This window comes from Ornithodoros turicata, chromosome 7 (genome assembly GCF_037126465.1).
Source record: "Ornithodoros turicata isolate Travis chromosome 7, ASM3712646v1, whole genome shotgun sequence".
Classification (NCBI taxonomy): domain Eukaryota; kingdom Metazoa; phylum Arthropoda; class Arachnida; order Ixodida; family Argasidae; genus Ornithodoros; species Ornithodoros turicata.
This window is the reverse complement of record NC_088207.1, coordinates 37,043,135-37,068,523: the sequence shown is the minus strand read 5'-3', so window position 1 is coordinate 37,068,523 and position 25,389 is coordinate 37,043,135. Positions and strand designations below refer to the sequence as shown.

General features: G+C 43.1%; 2 protein-coding genes across 4 annotated transcripts; one reads left to right on the top strand and one right to left on the bottom strand.

Annotated features, from left to right (window-relative positions):
* The first annotated feature begins 229 nt into the window (after positions 1-229).
* On the top strand, positions 230-3,989 carry LOC135399837 (small ribosomal subunit protein mS31-like). The gene is made up of 8 exons (XM_064631575.1): positions 230-337; positions 460-664; positions 799-896; positions 1,189-1,356; positions 1,425-1,601; positions 2,925-2,998; positions 3,153-3,299; positions 3,653-3,989. The coding sequence occupies exons 1-8, from the start codon at positions 297-299 to the stop codon at positions 3,883-3,885; spliced, it is 1,143 nt and encodes a 380-aa protein (XP_064487645.1). The 5' UTR covers positions 230-296; the 3' UTR covers positions 3,886-3,989.
* A 3,500-nt stretch (positions 3,990-7,489) lies between these two features.
* On the bottom strand, positions 7,490-25,343 carry LOC135400970 (protein MMS22-like). 3 transcript variants are annotated; one of them, XM_064633028.1, is made up of 34 exons: positions 25,164-25,343; positions 22,673-22,785; positions 22,514-22,603; positions 21,633-21,798; positions 21,510-21,562; positions 21,311-21,383; positions 21,047-21,206; positions 20,879-20,981; positions 20,674-20,795; positions 19,661-19,777; positions 19,477-19,552; positions 18,948-19,072; positions 18,821-18,880; positions 18,233-18,346; positions 18,091-18,140; positions 17,074-17,133; positions 16,909-17,013; positions 16,211-16,322; positions 15,970-16,139; positions 14,761-14,894; positions 14,172-14,262; positions 13,942-14,009; positions 12,687-12,816; positions 12,461-12,544; positions 12,062-12,220; positions 11,299-11,605; positions 11,117-11,230; positions 10,180-10,278; positions 10,079-10,120; positions 9,454-9,573; positions 9,327-9,388; positions 8,342-8,482; positions 7,724-7,912; positions 7,490-7,652 (listed from the first exon to the last, which is right to left on the bottom strand). In XM_064633028.1, exons 3-34 carry the CDS (start codon positions 22,590-22,592, stop codon positions 7,589-7,591), a joined length of 3,549 nt encoding a protein of 1,182 aa, XP_064489098.1. In that variant the 5' UTR covers positions 22,593-22,603; positions 22,673-22,785; positions 25,164-25,343; the 3' UTR covers positions 7,490-7,588. The 3 variants fall into 3 exon arrangements, with proteins under 3 accessions (XP_064489098.1, XP_064489097.1, XP_064489096.1); XM_064633027.1 differs by having other exon boundaries at positions 22,673-22,768; XM_064633026.1 differs by lacking the exon at positions 22,673-22,785.
* Positions 25,344-25,389: the final 46 nt, after the last annotated feature.

The following is a 25,389-nucleotide window of genomic DNA, read 5'->3' as shown; positions in this document are numbered from 1 at the left end:
GCACAGATATAGAAGATGCCGAGAAAATAGAAGACTGGAAACACGCTATCGTCGATCTGTATCGAAAGCGAAACCGAAAAAGCATGGCTCCGTAGAGCGTAGCGCCGCCTGTAGCCGAATGGCACAAATCGAAAGCGTCAAAAATTTACAAAAAGAGCGAACACTTTAGAAGATTGTCCCTAAAGCAATGTGAAATTTAAAAAGAAAAACACCGCACATGTGACTTCATTCGGAAGTACGCCTGATTGCCTGTATCAAAAGCAAATCAAAAGGGACAGCACCACACTTGAGGAATCATGGCTGCGCCCATATGCATACCAATGACTATAGTTCACAGGTATAAAAATCTGGTTTACCACTTTTATGCTCTTCTTGTCTCTCCAAGACTGAATCGCATTTCATAAACCGGCCGTGTGGGTCCTTTCAACACGTACATAAATTGTGTGCATATGCCTCCAGGTTTTTCTCGGGCTCGTTGAAGTCTAGCCTGCGACCCACCAGTGTCGCACGACGAAACTTGTACAAATATTTCTCCTCCGTTTCTTCCTCGTCATCATCATCGTCAGATTCTTCGGACTCTTCAGACTCTGATCGGGATGAACCTGCAAGCAGCAAAAGAGAGGCTGCACTGGACAAACTGAAGCTTTTGATTACCGACATGAAGGTATCGGGGATCGTGACTTTTTAATTTGTGTTTGGGAAATGCTTGTGCACGAGTTCGTGTGGCATACTAATTTCCCCGTTGACTGAAGTCATAGCATCAGCTGGTTCTTACAGCGTTTCGCGTTTGCCTTGCAGATCGAGTCTGTACCAAGTTCGGATTCTTCCAGTCTGTCGTTTAAGTTGGCAAGGCCTGGTCTACCAAGAAAGCCAGTCTTGAAGAAAGCTGCAGAAAAGTATGTTGCGTGAAGAAAAAGAAGTCCCTTATGGAATAGTCTCAGGGTGTCTACTGCTCTGGAAAACACTGAAAGTGCTTGAAAAACAGGGCATGCCAGGGATTTTACTTTGTACAATGATGATTGAGATACTTGGTGATGGTGTGGTCATTCATCTTTTATATGTGCACCCGTTATCCACCTGCAAGTAGCCGCCAGTAGTCAGTTCCCAAGTTCTAGAAGTTATCTTTGGGTACAGGAGAAATCAACTCAGCTTGTACCACGTGTGCAGAAAATCCAAATAATATTGCAGAGCAAGAGGATTGGACGAACAACTTGTGCAGGCCGCAAAAGAAGTAGCCTCTAGCCTTGGAGGTGACACAGAGAAAACAGAGTCTGAGCTCCTCAGCGAACTCCGCCTCCATGCACAGGAAAAGCGGGAAGGGGGAGACTTGAATGAAGATAAAAGGCCATCTATGAGGTATTGTCGTAAGCTGCATGTGCTGAACTCAATAATTTGTTACGCTTAGACTTCCCTTCTTCTTCAAGCGAGCTGTTTGTGGGTATGAAGATCGACCGCAAGAGCCGCAGACGGGATGCCAGGTCACAGCGGGTGGATGCGGCCGAAGATGGTGACTTCCTGCGGGGCTCTCTTCCCCCAGGAACCATTGACGCTCTCACACAAGCAGTTAGCCGAGAACGCAAAAGACGTACTCCGGCTTCAGGGTAGGCTCACTTTTTTAGTGTCAACATGGGCGCTACTCATGCTGATCAGGATGCAAATACTGTATGAAGTGCCACTATGGAGGTCCTGGCGATGTTACCCGCTCTTCGAGAACCCATACTATGCAGTTATCATCGAATGATTATGTGTTTCCATGGAAATATTTTGTCGGGACAGGGGCGTATCCAGACCCTTGGTTTTGGGTGGGGGTTTCTTTGTGGAAGTGCATAGTGGGAGATGGGAGAGAGCGAAATTCAATGTATAAACTGACATTTGGGGGGGCGATCACCCCTCACCTCACCCAATTGGTTCCGCCACTGTGTCGGGGTTTCGCTGAAGCAGGATACACATGCATTAACTCCTTACCGCGCCCAAAGAATGCTGATCACCGGTGATCGACGGTGTGGAAGACGCGCTGCATAGCCGCATGAGCACATATGGACAAGTGGCGACATTTGGAGGACACTACAGACACTGTGTAATCAGTTTCAGTGTCACATTTAGCTTGCCCTTGTGGTAACGATCTGTGAAACTGGTTCACTGCCAACGAGGCAGTGTCTTCACCTTTTTCGCAAGTGCACAATACTTGAATTTGAAGCGTATTTGGGGTCGATTAGTTTATTAGAACACAAATACGTAACGACTCTGAACATATATTGGATGACCAGACTTTTGTCCTGAATATAAGGATATGTAAAACTTGCACAGTTGCTGTTCTTCCTGCCTCGAAACGAACCGGGAGGAATGAAAAAGCGGTGAAACAGCAAAATCTGGTGCAAGGACGAGAAAGTTGAGCATAAAACTAATATTTTCTGCAGAAATTACGATGTTAATTCCCATTTCACTCCTTCAAGGAACTCGGTCACTCAGTCGCATGTATGCCATGAGTGTCGACCTTATTTTCTACAACTCACAAACTTCTTGACCTAGAGTGTCCATATTTGCAGATATATTACTTCAGACAAAATTTTCCACACATGTTTTGAAATTTCTGGGTTGATATTTTTCTTCGAGATACATATGCATCTTCACGAGTTTTCTGTTGTTGTACTGGTTATTTCTTTTGTTCTAAGGTATTTTGGAAATATACAGATAGCTTCTTTTCCTAAACCAGTATCATTCAATACGGCGCTCAATTAGGTACAGTTTCCTCTATAGCAACCTATTCTGATGTGACATTGACAGCAAAAAAACTATATTTGTCGGACCATCTAAAAATGGTTGTTTTTACCACGATAAGGAAATAGTTAATCTGTGCCCGTGCAGCACTGTCAGTTAGAGATGCAGGTTTTTCAGGTTCAGATAATGAAATTTCTTCCCTTAAGGACGCCAGAACAAATTGATCTCAAGGGAGCAGCTCGGCTGGACATATTCTCTGCAGACACGCAGGCAGATGGAGGTGAGAAAATGGTGTTCCCAGAATGGTTATCATCGGATTAGAACATGTGCTAGACAACCGACCTAATACAGACACAAAGTGTAGATACATTGTTTAGCATACCTGCATTATGCTAACGGTACCCATGTGTATTTTTGTCTGTGCTCCACATCAGATGCACCATGCTTGAGCACATGGGACAAGCTACAAGCACGAGAACTCCACCTCCTTGTTGCACCACCACCTAAAAATGCTTACGAAGAAATGATACTGTGGACAAAGCAGGGAAAATTGTGGACATTTCCCATCAACAATGAAGCTGGTAAGTTGCAAGCAAAGGCTTGTGTGTGGTGTCCGCTGTTAAAACTGGTGGATCAACTGTGAACCCATCCGCTTACTGTTCCCAGGGTTGTGGGTTCTAGTCTCTTATGGTTGATAAAGCATCAACTTATCATCATGATCAAGGCGAGCTAAGGATGCCAACGATTTGGTGTCATGGTGGAAGTAGTGAAGACATATTTTTAAACATGCTGAATGTGGGGTGCCATGTGCCGAGTTAACAGCACCTTTTAAATATGACTCTCAAGTATTGCTTATGGTCATAGATCTAGATCGCCTGTGACCTAGAAAGATCATTACAGTTACAAGTACGCTTCTCTTTCTTGCTAAAAACAGGTCTGGACGAGGAAGCAAAGGTGGGCTTCCACGAGCATGTTTTCCTCGAAAGCCTCATAGAAGATTTTCCTAAGAAAGGGCCAGTACGCCACTTCATGGAACTGGTGACCACGGGGCTTTCGAAGAACCCTTATATTTCGGTGCAGAGGAAACGAGAACACATAGATTGGTTCAGAAACTACTTCAGGGAAAAAGAGGCTATACTGAAGGCTGCTGGTGCTCTTCCACAGTGAGGGGCCCTCCTTTTCTGTCTGTGTGTTTGTGTGAATCTTAGAAGTTCAAAGTTTCATTATTTGTAGTAAAATCCTTCTTGGAGGCTAAACTTGCTTGTGCAGCATTTAGTTGGAATACTCAATGATTTCTTACAACAAACTGTAAACTATGTAGGATACAAAACTGTAGGGTACGGATAAATCGAAGCCCAAACTAGAGAATAAAAATCATACTGCGTGCACTACACAGCATTGCAGACATTGCGAGCTTATATGCATATCTTCCTGAAGAAAAAAAGGAGTCCTCCTCCCCACAGGGAGATACGAATGAATCGCAAATCAGTGAGCATGGAAATTTACACCAGCGTCTCGCTGCTCATCTATATTCGTTATTCCATACTGTGTGATACGTACATCGCTTCCCTGTTTGTCACAAGCTCCGGGGCAATGACCAATCTATGTTTGGAGCACGCCAACTTAACAAAATAACGACAACAAATGGTATGTTGTGTTAAGCATCAGGCCCCAGCTCTGGTTTAGGGTCCACACCAAGTGAGCTAGACTTCATGCAGCTAAGCTGCATGTGTCAGCACCCATATTTTCATACAGAGCTGCATCATAACTAAAGATTTCACACATGCATATCACCAGTCATGTATAAATAGGGCCCTGTGTTTTAGGGTAAAACCTGGTTTTACCCCCCGATTTGCATGATCATCACTAGGGGTTAAAACCCAAAAATGAACATGGCACAATGCCAATTGAGCCACCAATATGGGCACTATGGAACATTAAAGGGGCAGTACACAGGTACACTTTTTTTTTTTTAGTGTAATTCGATGTAATTCGGTGAACGTTTTCCAAAGATTCTTGTCACAAAGAAGTAATCAATCAAATCAATCAAATATTCACTGCACTCTTTCGCGCTCATGCCCCACCCTGCGATGCCCCGGCGACAACAGCCAGACGTCATTTTGACGCCGTGCACCATCAGCCATTCAAAATGCGGGATGCCTATACATTGATTTTGTTGTAATATCGGGAAGTGAGGTCAATTGTAAGCATCTTTCCCACTTGTCAACCCCAAGGTAGCCAGATCGAACGGTACCAAAAGCCCACAATGTCAGTTTCATGTGCGTACCATGTTTTCAGTTCCCACAACCGGTTCCTTCGCGAGCTGCAGCCTACCTCAGTGAGTCCCGTCATTGGTAAAGACAGCAAAATCTCCCCCACCTCCAGCGCCTGGAATGTGGTGTTGCTATGTGTTGGAACGTTGTGACGTGACCCAGTTCCAAGGATGATGGAGAGACTCACACAGATTATGCTCTTTGAATGGCATTGTTTCGTGGTAAAGAAGTAAATGAATTTCATATTTGGATATCGTGAGCCATGTTCTCTCATGGATCATAATAATTGGAGATTGTTCGTTGAGCTGTTTACTGGCCCTTTAAACATAGGACATTCAGCATAGCTGTTCCGTATCTTGTGTTAATCTAAAATACGTGGAGCACTGTTTTTAAATTCTCAACCCGAAATCAACTTTTCCACCGTATGTCACCCGGTTTTTAACCCCGATTTTCAAGAAACATAAAACCCGAAAATACAGGGCCCTATGTATAGATAACCAAAGAAGAGGGTTCTTGATATGAAACTCTTATCTTGGTTCTTATAATTTTTGTGAGTCATCACATAGGATCGCAATTGCACCCACAGGGTTCGTATATATACTTTGGGCAATTTTTCAAGAGTTTTCAAGGACCCACGCGGCCCCCTTAGGTAATGTCTCGAGGCTTAGAACTGGTTCTATACACACTACTGCTGCAGAAAACATCATTACAGAAATTATTACAAAATAGAAAAGCAAAATAACTGTGACAACTGTTTGTACTGCAAGCAACATCGTGTGGCTATAGCTCTCGTGGGTTTGCCACGATTCTTAGAAGGTACGCTTTCCGAGCGCAGTCGTTCAGTGCACTTTACGGCAATGTCCCTATATGTTGATAAGGACACCCTGAATTGGACAGAACGTGTGCGATGAACATGTGAACGCAGGTGGGAACGTGCACAAATAAGTGTGATGCGGTCTGCAGGAGCATACCAAGGGCTGCGAGACAGTATGTAGAAAAAATGCTATCGGGCAGTACCAGACCCGCTCGGAGTTCTCCATGCGACCAGATGAGAAACAGTGCCAGTCGACATTTGTAAGGAATGACTAGTTTAGGAAGTAGATGGGGGGGATTACTGGAAGTTGTGATGCTCTTTCTTGAATGTTGTGTATGAATACGTCGCAAACGACAGTTAATGTGAGGAAATACTCCCAGAATTCAAGGTTTTTCGAGGGTGGCTAAAACTTAAGGACTTTCATGGCCTTGAAATATGGACTTTCAGATTTAAGGGATTTTCAAGGGTTTCAAGACCCTGCGGGAATACTGACCCATTATGTTTCAAAGGGTGGTGGATAAAAACGTGGACACATTAAATTTTGACACCTTATGGTGAATTGTACTGGCAGAGTTGGGTCAAAGTTCTGCTCCGGGAAAATGCAAAAATTGTTCCACTGGGGAGCAGAAGCACAACTTTTTGACCCACCAATTTACGTGGATTTGCATGAGATAAAACGCGCACAACACATGTGCCGAACAAGTGAGGGCAATTATGTTGAAGAGCTCTTCCGTTGCCGTCGGCAGCACCAAGATTAGTGCTGTACTAACAAACAAGCACTGCTGACTAGAGTAGGCTGTAGTTCCGAAGAACCTGGTGTGTGTTGCTATGTAAACCCCATTAATCACAATCAGAAAGAATTGTCAATCCAACTCTTACTCTTACTGCAGTGCCACTCTTACTGCAGTGCCATGCAGTGTGCGAGACATGCTTTACTGCCACGGAGGCCAGGTGCAACACCACCCAGAGAGAAACCCTGATCACATGAGTGGTGTGACATAAATATTAAGAGTTCACCGATCACGACAAGCCTTTCAGCAGCCGCAGCTATGGAGAAGAGAAGCATGGGAAGCCACCGGTGGCCACAGAAAGCCTATGCTTCAAAATAGTCTTTGGCAATTGGCTGACACACCTTGGCTTGCTGCTGCGATTGGCTGACTATATGTCTGCATTCAAAGGAGTGAGAGGAGGTGTTGAGCAGGCTTTCTGTACCTAGGTGGTGTTGGCAGATGGCGTTCCATTGGTGTGCATTGTGTGTGTGTCCATTCCCATACTGCCAGTAGTAGAGACTTTACCCATGCTTGTCATGAGGCAAAACTCGTTATCTTGATGGAATTCGCCAGCATAGTTGTGACCAACCTAAGAAAGGTACATTCAAGTCACACCCTACACCTGTTGCTAGTGGCCAGTAGCTAGCGCACTCCTTGGTGTGGCAAGGGGAGCGCTGACAACACAACTTTAGGAGACATATAGGACCTGTACTTATAGGAGACCTGTACTTATGCTTATATTATGTTGAAGATGGGTAATGGAGTGTTTGCAACATCGACAATGTATTCATATCTGGCCATGGCCATCACACACATTGCAATGGCATGGTTCAAGGTACTAGAAATGCTGGCTTTGTTGATGTTCAGGGATTTAATCGAAATAATGGCAAAAAAAAGTGAGAAAAGTCAAGCAAGAACATATTTATCACTTATTTTATTTAACATTTATACAAAGGGCTGTACATGCAACTTCCAAACATGCATAAATATGAGCACTACACTGTACGAATGGCTCATAACCTCTGCTGGATGCCTTTGCACTTCTCCGTGTGGCTGAGCAAGTTCGTGATGTACTTTCTGAAACCACAGAGAATTTCTGCAGATCAGTAATGCGCACACGACCTCGGCCAGAATCCACCGCTACTTACCGTAGCACTTGATCGGGCCCAGCTCCTCGTTTCTCTTCAGTTTTTGCAACCGCGCCTGAGATATCTGATATGCTGTCAGATATGAGCATGGCATTTAGCGAAGCTATTTCAGTGAGTAGCCTGAACACACTAGACGTGTTCCACGTCACATGCTTCTGCACAAATTTTACAATGACCGTGACGAGGTACCTGAGAAACAGAACAGAGCAGTTAATAATGAAGTCTGCTCCACACTAAGACGCACGTCCAGAGAGGCTAGAAAGACAGCATAAAAAACATGAAGGTACCGGAGGCACCCGTGAAAGGTCAGCAAAAATAAGAAAAGCTAGGAACAACATCGGACAGCATAAACTGGTATGAGGCTCCATTCCAGGTCCTGTATATATCTAAGCCCTACCCAGTCGCATGGTTGTCCACCTTACACATGCAACAATGTACTGATTAAGAATGAAGCGTTATAGAATTAATGTTCTGTCCTCAGAAATTGTTGTAATTTGGGTGTTGATGAGGCCTAACTGTTGATTCAACCTGTGCAATTTATGCTTCTACATTAGTACACAAGTTGAATAAGAAAATGTAGCCATAGCGAGGCTGAAACATATCTGTTTAGTTCCTTACTTTCTCTGCTCAGCTGTCTTGCACGTTTTTCTGCTCTCTTCAACGACCATTGTCATCAGTCTTTCACAGGGTGTGTTGTCTATGGATGGCCCCGAATGTAAGAGGTTTTCCATCACAGGAAAGAAGAATGTGGCTATGGCACTGAAATAGGAAAGTAAGAGCAAAGCACAACTGAATGATATCTAAAGTAGGTAAAGTCTGCAGAGTGACATGCATTTGGGGCAATGTGCCACTCGCGTCAAATCTGGGAAGGAGAATAGGGAAGGAACATACTATAACACATTTGAAACAAGACATATAGGATATGCACATGTCTATACACTACCATACCAACTTTCACACATACATTCCAGACACAGACCTCAAAGGCTTGAGAGTGTAGGTTTGGAGAAGTTGTGTGTATAATAGGAAGTTTACATCTTTCCAGGGATGGGCACTGTTTGGACACACTGTGCAATATTTCAAACACAGACTGTTCTACTGCAGACAACACTGATGAACAACTGTCTGCAGGGGGAGGGGTCAGGATGTCCTGACCCCCTCCTCAATTTCTGTTTTCACATAGTGTTTAATTGACCTAGATCGTGTATCTACCATGCTGGCAAAGGCTCGACCCCCCCCCTCTCAAAATAATCCTGGATCCACCCCTGGCTGTCTGCCAGTAGGAGAGGGAACTTCACTTTCAGTTCCAGTTCCAGTTCAGGAACAGCTGTCCCCAGTCAAGTGCCTTAAATGAAAGATGTGTAATTTCCCATTGTTTTCTGTTGAAAACTTTGGCAATGTGGCATCATGCACTGTCACCAACTGCACATGTCAGCACAGAGGAAGAGGCACGTCGACAAATCGTAGCAACAGCAGAAAAATACCTTGCTTCTATAGGGAAACCGACAGAGGTATATACTACTATGTGCAGTGCCATCATTCCAGATTACACAGTGCAGCACAGTGCCACCTGCAGTACCCCCCATGCCACCAAAATACAAACCTTTTGCGAATGTCAGACATGCAATCCAGCTGCCTTAGGAGATCTTTAAAAAAATTTGCTCCCTGCAATGAAAACAAAAAGAAAAGAATGAGCTATAGCCTCCCATAAGCAACTATACATGCAGTACCTTATTGCAGTGCTGATGTGCCATTCCCTTTCGGCAGATAATGTTCTCACTTATGCTTTCCGCAAGCAACTGCACGTACACTTCCATTTTCTGGGTGCCTCTAAGGTCGCCAAGTAAGAGCTAAAGAAAACGGAGTTCATTTCTTATAATTGTACTCAAAACATGCTGAAGCAATCATCTGCACGAAATATGTGCTACAAGGGTGTTTGTGCACTTACGAAAAAACTGACTCGCAGGTCGCATATAAAATCGTGCTAAAATTCAAATTAAGTGCTAATAGCTACTTCTAGGTTCTGTTGAACACGACGAAAGAAGTTTGGCATAACCTACACGGGAAGAATGGTGTACTTAAAGCCCTGAGATTGAGGGAAAGGGATGAACATGACGCAAATATGAAACATATACGTATAGCTTGAAGTTTGTTACATAACAAACAAAATATTTATTCATTAAGGAGCGAAAAAAAAAAGAGACTTTTCAAATGCTCAGCCCCCCCTCCCTCAGTGAGTAGCTTATTTTTAGAGTATTTGTGTGAAAAGTTCACATGCTCGTTTATGTACATAGCGCACATGGATCTGTGGCTACTTGGCTAATAACTACCTAAGCACCTGACACTTGAACTTACCAGAAGTGGATGTTGTCCAGTGCTATACAGAGGATTTTGTGCCTAGAGGTTAAGAAATTACTCATAATGCATTAGTAGTGGGGGTTAAAAAAAGACCTCACCAGTGCAAAGAACGGAAGGTAGTAAGTGATAAGTTCCTTGAAGGTCCGCTGCAGATAAGAGTCCAATTTTACGTCCAACAGCAGCAGTCCATGCAAAAACTGTAAGGCATGTAAATACTTGATTTACGAGATAACAGTAGTAAGCTGTAATCATGCAATGGCCCTGTGAGGATTGAAAGTTTAGAGCACGAGACTGGCCGAGTACTAACGTCTATGGAACCAACAAAATCACAGCACCGAAACAATATTGTCCCTTGACGACTTGAGTGGGCATACATAGCATTCAAAATAAAGTGAGGTATATGGAACAAGACCTCACCTGTAGAACCATCCCACAGCAGCTAAAACAGCCATTTTCGCTACACTGTGTTTCGAATGACACAGTTTAACTACTAATTTTTTTAAATACAGTAATTTCACGCGTATAAGCGGCAGGACCCGTTTTTAGGAACGTTTTGAAAATTGTCGGGCAGATATGCCGCGGGCAAAACGGCGCGACTGATTTGTACGACAAAGGACACCCTAGAAAGGCCATAAAACCCTGTGGTTCATACTGGGAGGGGGGGGGAGGTCAGTTCTAGTGTTCTACCAAGATCGGATTGCGCCCTTGTTGCGTGCTTTTCATGGATCGACGGGTCAGTGGCCTTCCAGAAGACATGAATCACTGTCACCACTTTCGTTAAAGCTGCTTAGGGGAAGGCACCCAGGAAGGTCAGTCTATTCGAATGTGGACACGCCCCTGTTACACATTGTTCGTGCATTCGCAAGGCGGTGCTGTTCAGGAGACACTGTCGGTGCTTTCGCTAAAACGGAGTTATGGGGAAAATACCAGGGAAAAATAGTCATGGGATAAGCCGCGGAGCGCCCATGATAAAAAAAATTGCGCGTAAGCCACGGCTAATACGCATGAAATTACGGTAAGTATTTTGTATCTTACCATTGGAAGGGATTGCTTGATGGCCAATGTTTGTGCTTGAGCAAGTGGCCGCTTTGAAGAACCAGGGGTTAGGAGCACATTCAAAAGTTCAGGCAAAACACAACCTGGCTTCCCCTGTGCGAAGAAGTTTTCTGTCCTGCTATCAGTCCAATTTTCATTGTCAAAGAGAGTGATTTACCTACCCTAGTGTATAATAATGTTGAGCAGTGCCTACACAGCATACCGCATGTCTTATATACATGCAGCAGCAATGATGACTGTGCTTCTGTCTTAAGCAATGCTAGAATGTTGATCATGAATGTCTGTAGGTAGCCCTGCAGTTCTTCTGCCATGTTGGATTTCGTTCCAAGGTTACTCGTGTCTCCAACAATTGAGGTCACCTCTTCGAGACATTGGAAGAACGCCATCAGATGCTCCTCATGATCACCCTTCACCAATGGAATTGTGCCGAGCGTAATTCTTGAGACTTCATTCAGCTTGAGAATTATTCTGCAGACGGCAGAAGAAATTTGTCTTTCAAGACTAAATATCAATTCTGTGTTGAACATAAAAAAAAAAAAAGTGAGTGCAACGCAGGAATTACATAAGTGAAAGAATATGAACTATAATTACGAAACAATGTTAAGTACTCCCAATGACAGTCATTCTAAGAATACTCCTTCACTCCTCAGTTAATCACAATTGGCTCCAATTCTACTTGAGCATACATCATGTTTTATGTTATATCTGTGCCAGGGGCTAACTACACACTATCTCTCTATTTTGATACTGTTTCATTTAGCAAAACAGTTTGCACCATACATGAAGCTTGTCTAAAAAAAGTGAACAGACATAAAATGTGTTAATGTTCTTTCTCCAGGCTTCTCAAGCAGCACTATGTCCCTTTGCTACACACACAGATAGTACTTGATGCATGGGACGTGATTGTGTGCGTGCAAAGTTTACCGTGAGAGTTGCATCGTATGGTCACATGGCGGGGGTATCAGCATGGCACATCTTAGCCATGCACGTATTAACTGTGTTTCAACATTGGCGACTGCTCTTGAGAGATGCTCCATGACATGTTCCTCGGTCAGCAGCATACACAAAAACCGACTGGAAACCCTGCAAAATTAATTAAAACCTAATGTTTGCTCAAATGAAGCATGTTCTGTAACACAATGTGCTGCACATGATGTTTACATTCAGGGTACAAAAACCATGCCAAATACTTGAGATTTCTCTTTTTTCTGTTGTGAAAATTCTGTGTTGACAAGCTGCGCTTACACATTTGCCATTTAAGCACCTCCCCCCCGCCATGCAATGCCTTTGGATAGTTAACGCAGTATGTAAGGAATGGCCTACCTTGGATTAACATGTGGCGAGCATCCAAAGTATTCAAAAAGGCTGGAAAAACTAGCTTTGATTGGTATGCACAAGTGTGAAGGCCTGAAATAGAAGCACACTGGATATTTCTTTATTTACCCTCAAGGCCATAAGCATAAAGAACAAAAAAGTTCTAAACTGTTCAGCTGGGCACCATCATTTTCAAAATGCACATTGGAATCAGCCGAACAACTCACATACTTACATGTACATGGCAAGAAGTGTCACTGCAGCTGCTGTGTCTACAACTGCTGCCTGTGGTAGTGTGGCTGACGTCCCCATCGCAGCCTTGTGGATAAATGGCAGCACACTACTGTACATGGCAGTGCTGAGTTCTTAGGAAAGGAAAGTGTAGAAAAGAATTCAAAAATTCTACACACTTATATTAGCTAAATATGACCCAACAACATGGCACGAGAAATCAAGTTACTTTCAAAGGAAGGGGGTCACAACCACACTTTTTCACAAAGTGAGGTACACTATGTTTGTTTGTTCAGAGGCTGTCTGGTTACAGCTAACATCCATGAAGAAGCTTATTTTATTTCTGTTATAACAATACCTCAAATGCCCACAGGAGACATTGCATAAGGGGGGAAACAAAAAGTCACAAAAGAGAAGCATTATAACGAGGGTTCCGCGTTGTCGGTTTTAAACGAAAAACACCAAAAAACATACGCCGGGTAAATTTTCCCTCATTCGGTTTTAATCGAAAAATGCCGAATGCAGAGGGACATTCCAGGACATGGAGACCAAACTAAGAGATAAATTGCTGCACATGCCCAGCAAGTTGTCGATGCAGATCAGAAAACCGTACAGAAATACAGTGGTTGTGAAAAATGTCAGTCTACTTTTTCGTTAGTCGTAGAACGTTACCGCAGCGAACAACGCCAGGTTGAACGAGCGTCGTGCGGAAATTACATTGTGATTTCTATTCGCCGATAACTACAGAGTGAACCATGTACACGCCAGGAGAAACATCGAAAAACGCCAATTTCGTGAAAATCAATAAACATAGAACAACATACGCCGGATCCGCCCAAAAATAAAAACCGAAAACGTGGAACCCCAATTGTAACCCAAAATAAATATGCAACTGGACTCGAAAAGCTAATTTAGTAAGCGACCGGGGAATATTATTCCAATCACTAATACGTAGCGTATCTAAGATACAAATAGTGAAAGTGGGATGATCAATTCTAGAAAAGTTACAGTTTCCCTTTTACAGAGCAAGAAACTGCTTCGACACTGCAAAGTCATTCACTATCCGTATTCAGTGGCCATTCGTTTATTATAACCAAATGGTGCTTCTCCAAAAACGCTGACATGTGTTACCAAACATGCCTGAATATAGAAACCCACACCATGATGGTGCTAGCATCTTTGTCCTTGGAATTAAAATACATTCCTACATTAGAATTACATTTAACTGGTTTACTGCCAAAATTTCCCTCACTCCTTACTTCTTTGGTCCTCTGTCATGCAATTTTGCTGGAATGAACTGGCATCTTTGCGTGTCTTCACAGCCATTCTGTTTAAGCACAGGAGGAATACTCAGTATTCACCATGAAACATGATGTTACGTGATGTTACATGATACTAATACGCATCCAATACACATGCACACAGGAAACTGATTGATACATGCATCCAACAGTGGAACATTCTAGAGGTGTACTGAGAGCGTGCCTACCTGACTTTTTCTATTCCTTCTTGGATGCCTCGAAGCAAAATAGACTGTTCCGAGTGAGTGCCCTGTTCGAGTAGCTGCTTTAACTGAGGTGCTAAAAGAAATGAAAGTGAATAAAGCCACAGCCGTATTTAATTACACATTCATCAGATGACTGGGCTCGTAAAGTGTGCTGAAGGAGGTTCTTGTTTTTGAGTATGTCATAACACAATGAATATTCCATCCAGCTACATTCTGACAAATGCAGTACCCTTGCTAAAAGAAAAAGAAAACATTTTTTGCTCTTCAAGCTAGAAACAATTAAATCTGGGCTAAAGGGATACCGTCATAAGTTGGGAAAAGTACTGTAGGTGAACTGTGTACAACAAAATTTGTAGAATATACCACTGACCGTATTTTCATATGCTACAGCACCCTCTTATACAAGACGCACATGTTAAGAAAACAACCAGGAAAACCAGTCACCAGCAGAATATTTTATAGCATGCAGGGTAGATATAGGGCAGCAACCAGATATTTATCAATTTGCAAACACACAAGCAGCTATCTTAATTGGTTTTCCACAAAGAATTATTTCCAAAGAACCTCATACCAATCAGGATGTGTTCGGATAGTTTGAAGTCGCAACTGCTGTCCAGAATATCTACAATCCCTTCCATATAAACTGGAATAAGTGTAGACCGCTGCTGTAGGAGCACTGCATCTGAACGTTCTTCTACTTTCCCTCTGTAAATAATGAAATTATTTCTTTCGGCTCCCTAGCACCCACTAGTGAACAGTCAAACCGAAATCGTACTTCAGTTCAGGATAACAGCAACAAAGAAAACCATAAAAACACACAGTGCAATCCATGCATGGGTGAAGTACAGGTACATTTCAGCATACCGTATACTGTAAAAGTGGTTAATTTCACGGTCTTAATACTTCTAGAATTCTAATGGAGGCACGCTTGAAGATTATTTCACGGGACCTTGATGGTGATGGATAGAAGAAAAAAAAAGGGGAGGTGACCTTAATTTTGCTGCACCACTGAGCTCTTCAGGGGATCACATGCATCTCTGGGTATCACATATCGCAAGCACATGAAGATATGACAGGAGAAGCTAAAGAAAGATACAGCAACTGGGAGGACGCCTCTGTTTCCTTTTCCTTGTTTTTAATGGTCCAACTTAGATGGTTGGAATTCAGGGTCTTTACTAAGTACATTGTGACAATGAAGACCGTGGTAGGTGCAGCGTCTGTATGCTGTGCGATTTGCTGCTACTATGTCTTTACTTTAACAAATTTTTTTCGAATTTGTGAATCTTATTTTGTTGCAAATTCTAATGCCGGTGTTTTTCTGTCATCGCTGTCAATCGCTATCAATATTTTGCGAAAAAAAGAAGTTACAAATAATTGTTGCTTTTACAGCACAATTTCAATGTCATGTTCACAAACACGTGATGGCTCAGTGTTATTTCATCCATGAACTTCAGCACATTATCGCTCGTCCTCCTAGAGGAAGAAACGTGATCTTTAGTGTTCCATCAGACATAGCGGATGTTTATCCTTTTGAGTAGCACTTATTTTGGAACAGTTGTTTGCAAAGAGGACAGATGGACACCTTTAAGTAACTGATTTTTTCACGATTCATCAGACAAAAGCTTTGCCACACGAAAGACTGTCGACAGAAGTAAAACATAATCAACGAAGCAGTTCACAAATTTACTACATTCAACTTTTTAACATGTTTGCTGCAGGGAGGCTTGGCTGTGATTAATTATGGAAGTTTAATGGACTGCCAAACAGCCAAGGCACTTACAGGCAGTGGGAGAAAAACCACTTGACGACTTTTTCAGCCAGCAGACGCATGCCAACATTGCGCTCTTGTAAGCACAGCAGTGCTGCAAACATGGCCTTCAACACAACTGACATCTTGCTCGCAGAAGTAGCATGTGGCAGAAGGCTGAGTAGTTCAAACATTTTCGTTATCTGTTGGCAGAAAGCAGGCTTTACGCAGTGTCTTATAGTTCCATATTCCAGATGGGTAATCCCACACTAACCACATCATCCAATTCTGCAGAGATAGCAAGCACTAAGAACAGTAAGCTGAAGTTTTGAAGTCCTGCTTCCGTTAATTCTTGCATCCGCCTCTTTGGAAACTTGATATAAAACCTGTAAGGCACGGTCCTTAAGTAAATTTGTGTGCACATTAGTGAGCTTAAAAAACACTTTTTCTTTTCATTTTCTTTTTCTTTTTTTTTTGCATGTTGCTCCGGCAGGATGCATAGAACAGTATTCTACATTGCTGATAATGCAACAGTGTGAATTGCCGCACAGCAAGTTGTACCGTGTTGCTAGCACACCACATGCTGTGTTAGCAGCAATAATATCTGCTATGTAACTCTGAATATTCATGTGGGACACAAAAAGAAAGGCGGGGCACAGTTATTAATTATTTTATGCTATTGTCAGCAGGTGACCTTCAAAACATAGGAAGCAATACATGTGCTGAGACATGACACTTCATTTTTGTATTTCTGAACACCAGCGGCAGATTTAACTGATTTGGCGTGTTTGCCATTCTGAAGATAGATTGCAGTGACTTAAAAAATTGGCATTTTTGGGTCGCATCACATGAAAACAATATTGAGAATGGTTAATAATATACAGGTTATACTACTACTCACAAAATCAGCAGTAATTTGTAATGAATACCTAGTATAGAGTGCTTGCTATTCAGATAGTGAAGAGTACTGACCTGCCTCTGAGTTGCTTCCATGTGTTTGTTGCACCACTTTCAAAACATTTTGAAAGGCATCTCACTAGTAGTGTAAGGTAGAGGTCAAAGCTGGTGTCTGAAGCACTAGCAAAGATATCTCAAATCAGAATGGAGAGAACACAAGTGCTGCAACCGACGCAATACCTCACATGTGTCAGTCCAGTGTGCTGCTTGGCGATATGGAATAGTTGCTGGGCTGACCGGCTAGAAGTGTGCAATCAGAATTGTGCAATATATTAAATGGAAGACATGCAATCTTTACGAAAAGACTGTGACTTTTACAATCTACACTTCAAAATATTTCGCCCATTGGCAAAGACGCTGTTGTCTCATCAGAGGTTACGGCTGGCAAGGCACGGCAGGGGATGGGACGTTCAAGTGAAGAGGTTGTGACATAGGGACATAGCTATAGCAATGGGATACATAAAAAACAAAAACATAGAGATGCGGCACGAAGAGACAAACGTGACTAAGTTCTCAGACACAGAAAACGTTTAATTGCAACAAACAACCCTGAAAACCCAAAAAATAACCTTTTAGATTTTAGCTACGGAAATCATGGAAAGAAGGACAAGACCTCAAAATACACGTACGAGCACGACTTCCAGCTAAGAAATATAGTACACGGAGTAGTTTCATATGGAACACCTAGCTAACAAGAATATGTACCAATATCTGTTCTTTACTGATGATTGCTCACCATATTTACTCATCGTCGCAGAAGTCACAACAAATATTTTTTACAAATTTAATAAAATTGTCTAATGAAATTAAAACTCACAAAAATAAATTATACACCCAAAACCTATTTTTCCAACTAAGAGAACCCCTAATTTTTTAATATTTTATTGATCAATTTCTTAATTAACCTTAACCTTAATTAATTAATCTTAATTAACCAAGCCAATTGCTATAACTGAGGTTGCCCTTACAAAAGGAAGATCGTTGATGGCAAACAAGCCTCATTCCTTGACTTGAACACGGGGTCTGTTCTTTTGAGGCTGTGCAAGTCTTTACAGCAGGCCTCGCGTAAAAAGCAGGGCAACTTAGTGTAAAATACTAGGCAATCCTACGACTTTCACAAAAATGTTTAAGGAGGCCCGAATCACCCACTCCAAAAACACACTGTCTACACTGCTGCACAAAAGCAGAATAGCTTACCATATTTGCTGAAGGGCTGCAACACTTTTCGACTGTTGGAAGTCGCTATTCTGGATGTCAAATATGTTTTGATGAAACAATGCCACAAATGAAAAAAAAAAAAAAAAAACTGGTCACAGGGGTATGTGAACTATATACTAACCAGATTCTTTATGATATATTCTGTAACTGGCAGTAGTAAGTCCACGCTGGGTAACCAGAGTGTGTGCAGAGCAATGCAGCACTGCATTACTACCTTCATTTGTGCCTCTCCACACTGGAATAATGGGTAGCAACTGTAGTCCCCTACTGTGCAAAGCACCAAGCGTGCCATAACAAAGTGGCCTAACGTGATGAAAATCATGCATGAACCAAAAGTTATTTGAAACGAATTAATAAACCAATTAATTAATTAATTTTGTGAATGTATATTTTAGCGAATCCATGACTTCACCCCACACACAAACTAAAACTACAACAATACTGGTTCTTAACATTTTGGTTATCCTTTGTTCTCGGACATTTTGGAGAGCACAGGAACCAGAACCTAGCATAATTTTGATTTTCAGCTATTTAACAAGGAAATGAATGGAATGGCCGACACAACGAAGGACACATGAGAAAGTGACACAATCTTGTACGAATCTTCTGTGCCTCTAGGTATGCTTTATACGGCTCTGTTGCCCTCAGCCGCTGTTGCCACAAGTTCAGTTCAGGCCATCGGGAGGCGGCAATGGAATTGATGGTGTACCTTGTCATTCAACAAAATATGCTGCAAAAGCTTCTTTGCCATGGGGAAGTTACTCTTTTCCTGTAATGAACAAGGGATACTGCCGATATCATGTACCTCTGAAAGAGAGGCAGGGTTAGGTGCCCACCTGAACTTTGAGGAAGCTGGTATTGCAAGCTCCCTTGTATACTTTGGCAATATCAGTCAGAAGCCAGAGCAAAAGGCTTCCCTTTGAAGTATAATCCCTCGGAAATGTTGTCAAGCAGAATTTGCCTTGAAGGGAAAGAAAAGGAGTTGCAAGAAATCAGAGTGGCATATAACGACACGTGGACTTAATTATTACTGGAGAGTGCATTCTCCTACACAGTTATCTCATTACATATTTGGACCTTTTCTGTGCACAACCGATGCATATTTTGCACTCTTCTTCATCCCTTGATCAATTGGAGTTGCTTAGACTGATGTCTGTCTTACACTGATGTCTTTCAATAAGCAATTTTCTATAACTGAATGCCTTGCAACCTCCTGAGCTTTCATTAAGTCAAGGATGTGTTGCATCACAAGGTTTATTTCTACAAAGGATGGCCAACGACACTAAGCACTGTCCCTTTTCAAAGGTGAACACACTCACTTAATATACATATTAACCAATGCATCAGCCATGAATGCAGACTCACCTATGCATCCTTTTGATATTTTTGCTTCCCCGATTTTCAACTCTTCCAAGATGGAATCAATGTAAGCCCAGAAGTGCTAAAGGGAAGCATATGTATGACAATACTGGCATCTAGAGTAACCTCCAGAGTCCGGTCAAAATGCTCGATCTCGTATGACACAATTACCCATGAACAGTTTGCTTACCCCCTCGCTATGATAAGCTTCTCTTTTGTTTATAACTTCAATAACCATTGTCCAAAGCCGGCTCACACAGGTGCATGGACACACGTATTTCATCATGTCACTTCCTAACCTGTCGTGCTTCAAAGGAACGTGGAGTGCACTGTCAATCATGTTGATAGATAACTCCGCACTGAAGAATATTATGGTACACATTAGCAGATAGTATTCAATGTCACTAGCATTTAGAACATGATAACTTACAAATCAAAAGTTGTGCATCACACGATTTAAAGGGGCACAAAAATGCAAAAATTTCCCCTCGCGTACCTTGACACCAACACAAAAGGAACGGGATTCACTGGTTGCGTCGTTTGTGATTTATGAGCGAAATAAACAGCAATTTACGGTTTCCCTCTCCTCCTCAAGCACCTCGGATTGGTCTCCTCAAATGATCTCCCACAATGATTGGACAAATCATTTGAGGAGACCAATGGGAGCCGGCTCAGTATTGTAGGCCTTCTTCAGAGGAAGAGGGAAAACGTATATTGCAGATTCTTTCACTCATGAATCAGGAATAACAGAACGGATGAATCGTGTTCCCTCGTCTCGAGGTGACAGGTCGTGAACCGGTGCCTGCTGCCGAAGACTGGAACACGATACTGCTACGAGCTTCACATATTCACGGACGTACCACCACACGCGTAGATTTTGCGTATTCCGCATTTTCGCACTACGGGAACACTGTTTTGCAACGTGTATGCACCATCGGGTAGGTCGCACGGGGTGATTTGTAGCTCCAGAGTACAGAGTAGGCTGATAACTGGTGACCTGGATAAGGCGTCGGCCTCAACATTGGCCAAACCCGGCTGGTGTTTGAATGTGATGTCATACATTGACAGGTCTTTCACTTTGCGAGAATTTGTTTTTTTTTTGCACTTTAGTGCCCCTTTAATTGGTTTATTAATTGATTCTGCATTTTTTTGTGCACCAACAGTCATAATGTGCCAGTACTAGTGCCCCTTTAAGATGAGTACCATTGTGTAGAGCTTGCAAGAGAGAGTGCACAGGTCCCACAAGATCAGCACTGTAATCTGAACAAAAGGGTTGGTGCTTTGAAGTCCTTGCATGTCACAAAACGAAATCTGAAAGTCAGTGCCTGTGAAATGAAACATCAGCGACATTAGGATAAATTAGCACCATATTTCTTTTATCTTATTTTATAAATTCAAATCTACTGACTGTAGAAAATACTCGACGTAGTGATAATGTGTGTGAGATAAAATGCTGTCCACCATGCCTCGAGAGAAATATGGAGAAGAATGTGGCCACTGCTTCCTCGATCCTACCGCAAAAAAAAGTTGCTTTACATATTTAGCGTTTAGTGATTCTCTTCAAAATCAGACTTACAGCAGTCAGCACAGAGTCTGGAAGATTGTAAATTGGCCCAAAGCACAACAGCGTGTGCGTAATTTCTTTCATGACGGTACCACAGAGACTCGAAAGGGTTAAACCATTTTCTGCTTCAGATCCAATGTCATGCTGCAACAGCTCTGGGCAATCTAAGAACCTGAATAAATAGATTAATCATTTTCTGGAGTATGTGTACCACGTGTTATATACTGTAGTGAGTGAAGCCACATACTAATTGAAAGGAGATGCAAAAAGATATACCTTTCCATCTCGTATCTGAGATAACTGAAGAAGCAGGACACCTCGAACTGCAGTTTCTGAGCATGTTTCATGTCTGTGAAACAGTATGCATCGAAATGTAGCTCAGGAATTGTGCAATATTATACAACTGAGGGTTGTGCTGCTACATCATGACAGAGTATTCTCGCAAATAAAAAGCATGGCTTTATCTCTACACTACCTGCAGCAGTGCTACGCCCGTGCGCGGAAGTGAAGAGCTCGGAAAACCGTACCCTGCGAAGGGAATATTTGACGTTCTCATAATGAAGCCACAGCACCTTATGTGGACCAAAAAAATGCTTGCCTCGCAGCCCAGAATGCATCTTGAATGCGACTTTTTGAGAACTGCCTTCTGAAGAATGCTTTGCCAAATAGCTTGATAAAGGGTGCATTTTCCGGTATGCTGCACGCTGCATTTCCTTGCTGCGTGTCGCACGCAAACAACATGCTCATGTTCACGTCGTTTGGCTCTGCAAAACAGAAGGTACATACTTTACGAGGGGAAATTCGGCAACGGTGAACACAGGAGCGCTGCGTAGGGTAAGTTATACCCGTGCACTGGTCTTCACCCACCCCATAGGATGGGTGCCCAAGCAGCACAACATCTTCGCCCAATATTGGGCCAATATTGGCAATGTCGGTCCAATATTGGACCCAGATTGGTTCATTATTGGGCCAGTATTGGTCCAATACATTGTGCTGCTTAGGTAATTACCCACCCACCCACCTCACCCACCTTTGTTACTCTCACGAGATACAAAACTTGTATGTACTAAAAGCAGTAGTGCAAGTCGCAATCCGAGGCACCGGTGAAATAAGGGACCCAATACAATGAGTGCTGTACTGCAAGCATGCACACATTCCAAACATCAAGTTGCCTATTTCTGTGTCTGACATAGAGAAGGGCTGCCTCTAAACTCAATGACAATTTACAAATTAACTGCATGCCTGAATGGAAGCTATGTTTGAAGTCACCGCATATATGATGTGTTGTCCTATTATGCCCTTTCTTTGGGTACAGGAGCTTCCCCGACACGTCGACGCTTCAAACTTCGTATCGTCCCCCCACCTGTGGTGAGGGACCAATGGTGCCTCTTTGTTGGTTCCACATTACAGTTTGAGGGTTCAATTACTCTAAAACTGGTGGCGCAAGTGGGATGTGAAAACAGCTTTAATAATACTTACCAAAGAGCTCAGGTACACCCAAGTTCCGCTGCTCTTCAGGAGAGACAGGGGGTGTCATGCTACCACTTTCCACATCCATGTCGGAAAACACTGTTCAGGTTAAGAAAATACAATGAAGGAACAGGCAGGAAATGAAGGAAGGACAGGGGAAGAACCCACCGAGAAATCGTGCAAGCAAAGAAAGGGTCACCAAATGGGAAGGGAGGTAGCTGGTGCTCTCATAGTGAAGAGGGCAGAGCCAGGAAGCCTCTCAAGCTGAAAGAAGGCCATATCTATGACAATTAACTTAACCTTGCTTCTTTTTGTCATAGAGACAAAAATCGTAAAAACAATGTCAAGTTCACGAAGGAGAGTAATTTTTTTTTTTTTTACATTAAATGGTTAGGGGCATTAAACTTTAGGCCCTAGGTGTTGACAAGCACAAATCTAGGGAAGGGCTTGGATGGGTCCTGACCCGCGCCCACCACTCATTACTGTTGTCACATAGTGCTTCATTTGGCCATTGGTTGTGCATATTAGTATGCTCTCCCCCCAGAGAAAATCCTGGATATGCCCAGGGGCGTTGTCCATGTACTACATACATGTCAGAGCATGGGCATGCTGATATGTACAGTCATGCATTTTGTATAACTGAGGCATGAATACACGGTGTGAATGCTGTATTTGCTTACTTTCATCCACTCTACATAAACAGAAACTTTATTTAATGATGATGATTGGGCAGTTTCGTCGCAAGGAGCGATACTCTACCCCAGCACTGGCAGTAATGTGGTGAAACAGGATAATGAGCCGCCTCACAGTGAGGACTGAAGTCTTACGATGTCCAAAAAGGTCAGATTTTGAGTGTGTGAACACAGTCCATTCTTGCTGGCTGTTGGCTGAAATCGACTATGTGCTGCAGAAAGATATAATGGTATAGAGTTCTGCAGCTGTTTATGAGGTTGGATACGAACAGCATTGTCCTTGCATTGCACCTTCCAATGGTATTACAAAGGCTGATGCAGACTTGCCATTTCTGGATGTGCCATCCGTGTATACTGCTGCAGAAATGAAAATTTTCTCTTCTACCAGAGCACAAAAATGGGCTCAAAGGACTTTGAGAGGAACTTGGTCTCTTCGTTCCCAAAGATCCAGAAGAGTCATGAAGATGGACGGGACCGGTACAGATCATGGGACTTCCGGCGGTGTTACGTCCTTAAAGGGACAGTCGCATCCAGAAAACCATATATGAAACCACTATGTTTGGCATCGGCCAAGAATCGACCCGGCTAAATTTTTCATCCAAAAAGTGCTTAGATATCAAATAAACGAATTAAGAGGTCAGCGCTGCTTCTGCGGCCGTGGAAGCTCCGGCGGAGTGATGTCACTCCCCAAGGGGAGGAGTGAGAGCATGGTGCTCAGAGGAGGAACGGTGCCATCCAGACGCTCCATAACTCTGAGATGCCCACAGCATTCCTTTCCTCAAGGTGCTTTCCCCATTAGTTTTTTGGAAGCGACGTTTTCGTCGTTTTTCCAGGGAAGAAATTCCGGGATACTCTCAGCATCCGTCGTCTGCTCTTGTCATGTATTCTGTCGAATAGGGCTGTTGCAGCAAGGTTTGCACGGCGCCATTTCTGGCCGAAGCAGCCGCGGATACAACAGTAGGGAGTTTCATCAGCGGGTTCTGCGTGGTGTTTCAAGTGGTACGCGTCAATGAGAGCTACACAACCTGTAGGAAATCCACAGAAAAAGCGGTGCATCTTGCAAAGAGCGAACGACTCGAGACCATGTATTTGAAAGTGCTATGTCGTCTGCTAAACTACCGCAGGTTGCATATTTTGGGCCACTGATGTTGCTGCGGACATCCCTTTAACTACGAAGCCAGTGAGGCTGTCATCTACGCCACTCGATAAAAGTTATACTTTCTGGGCGGTATCGAATTTTCCTGAGGAGCAGGCGATGGTGATTGTATCGAACGCTGACAAAGGAAGTGATGAGCTGTTTCGCATTCATGTAGAACCTCAATCGAGAGTTCTCCAGCATTAGCCGAAATCTGCTGTACGCTGTAGGCTACGAGCAAACAGGCTCCGAAGGTTATTTAATGATATTGTGGAACTCCTGTGCAAGATTGGAAGGCTTAAAAACCACAGTCGCCCGCACCAAGGTTGTGTGAACTGTAAGAAAGGCGTGCCGATCACAGCCCCATCCTGAGCAGGAAAGATGTTGAGTAGCAGGGACCCATTGTCACGGTTTGGCTTCAAGTCCACTGTAGATCAGACCCAGGTGAAAAAGATTTGCAGTTAAAAGTGGTTTATTCCAACTTCCAAACAATTCCTACTTGAAACCACTTTGAACTATTTGTACGTAAGTGGCTTAAGGTGGAAATTGTTTCATAAACCATTTGGGATTGTAGGCATTTTTCAGCTGGATACCGTGTACTGTTCATGCTGGTTCATGCAGCGTCTTAGTCGTCGTTGTGTGGAGGTAGCATACGTGGGAGATGCGCTGGATCACTAATCCTTGGGCGATCGTGTCAATGCCCTTTTCTAAAACGAAACCATTAACTCATTTATGAACGAGAGGGATCCTTCGTCGTCGTGAGGGATCATCTTTGACCGCAAATTCTGAGAAAAGCATCGCTTGATGACATTGAATATTGACACATACGTACTGCATGTTACGAAGATCTGTGGATGGCCGCGCGATGCGGTTCGTAATAATTAAGAGAACAAGCGTTTAACTGCCCATGCCACTTTCTAAAACATGTTAGTTTTCGGCCTTCCGCGCGTTTGCACTGTTCGCGACGATTCGCGACGATTCGCGGTTCGCGCTATTTTGGCTGCGACTGGCTGCGACGCTGTCTGTTTTGTCATGAAGTACAGGTGGCACGCACCAGG

Bases quoted from the DNA above. Each gene is read 5' to 3' on its own strand.
- LOC135399837 (XM_064631575.1), top strand. From the start codon at position 297: ATGGCTGCGCCCATATGCATACCAATGACTATAGTTCACAG. The intron at 665-798 runs GTATCGGGGATC...TTTGCCTTGCAG, and splicing joins TTTTGATTACCGACATGAAG to ATCGAGTCTGTACCAAGTTC. The intron at 1,357-1,424 runs GTATTGTCGTAA...TTCTTCTTCAAG, and splicing joins GATAAAAGGCCATCTATGAG to CGAGCTGTTTGTGGGTATGA.
- LOC135400970 (XM_064633026.1), bottom strand. The intron at 21,799-22,513 runs GTAAGTATTATT...TCTGTTTTGCAG, and splicing joins GGGTGTACCTGAGCTCTTTG to AGCCAAACGACGTGAACATG. The intron at 17,014-17,073 runs GTATTGCGTCGG...TATCTTTGCTAG, and splicing joins ACTGGACTGACACATGTGAG to TGCTTCAGACACCAGCTTTG.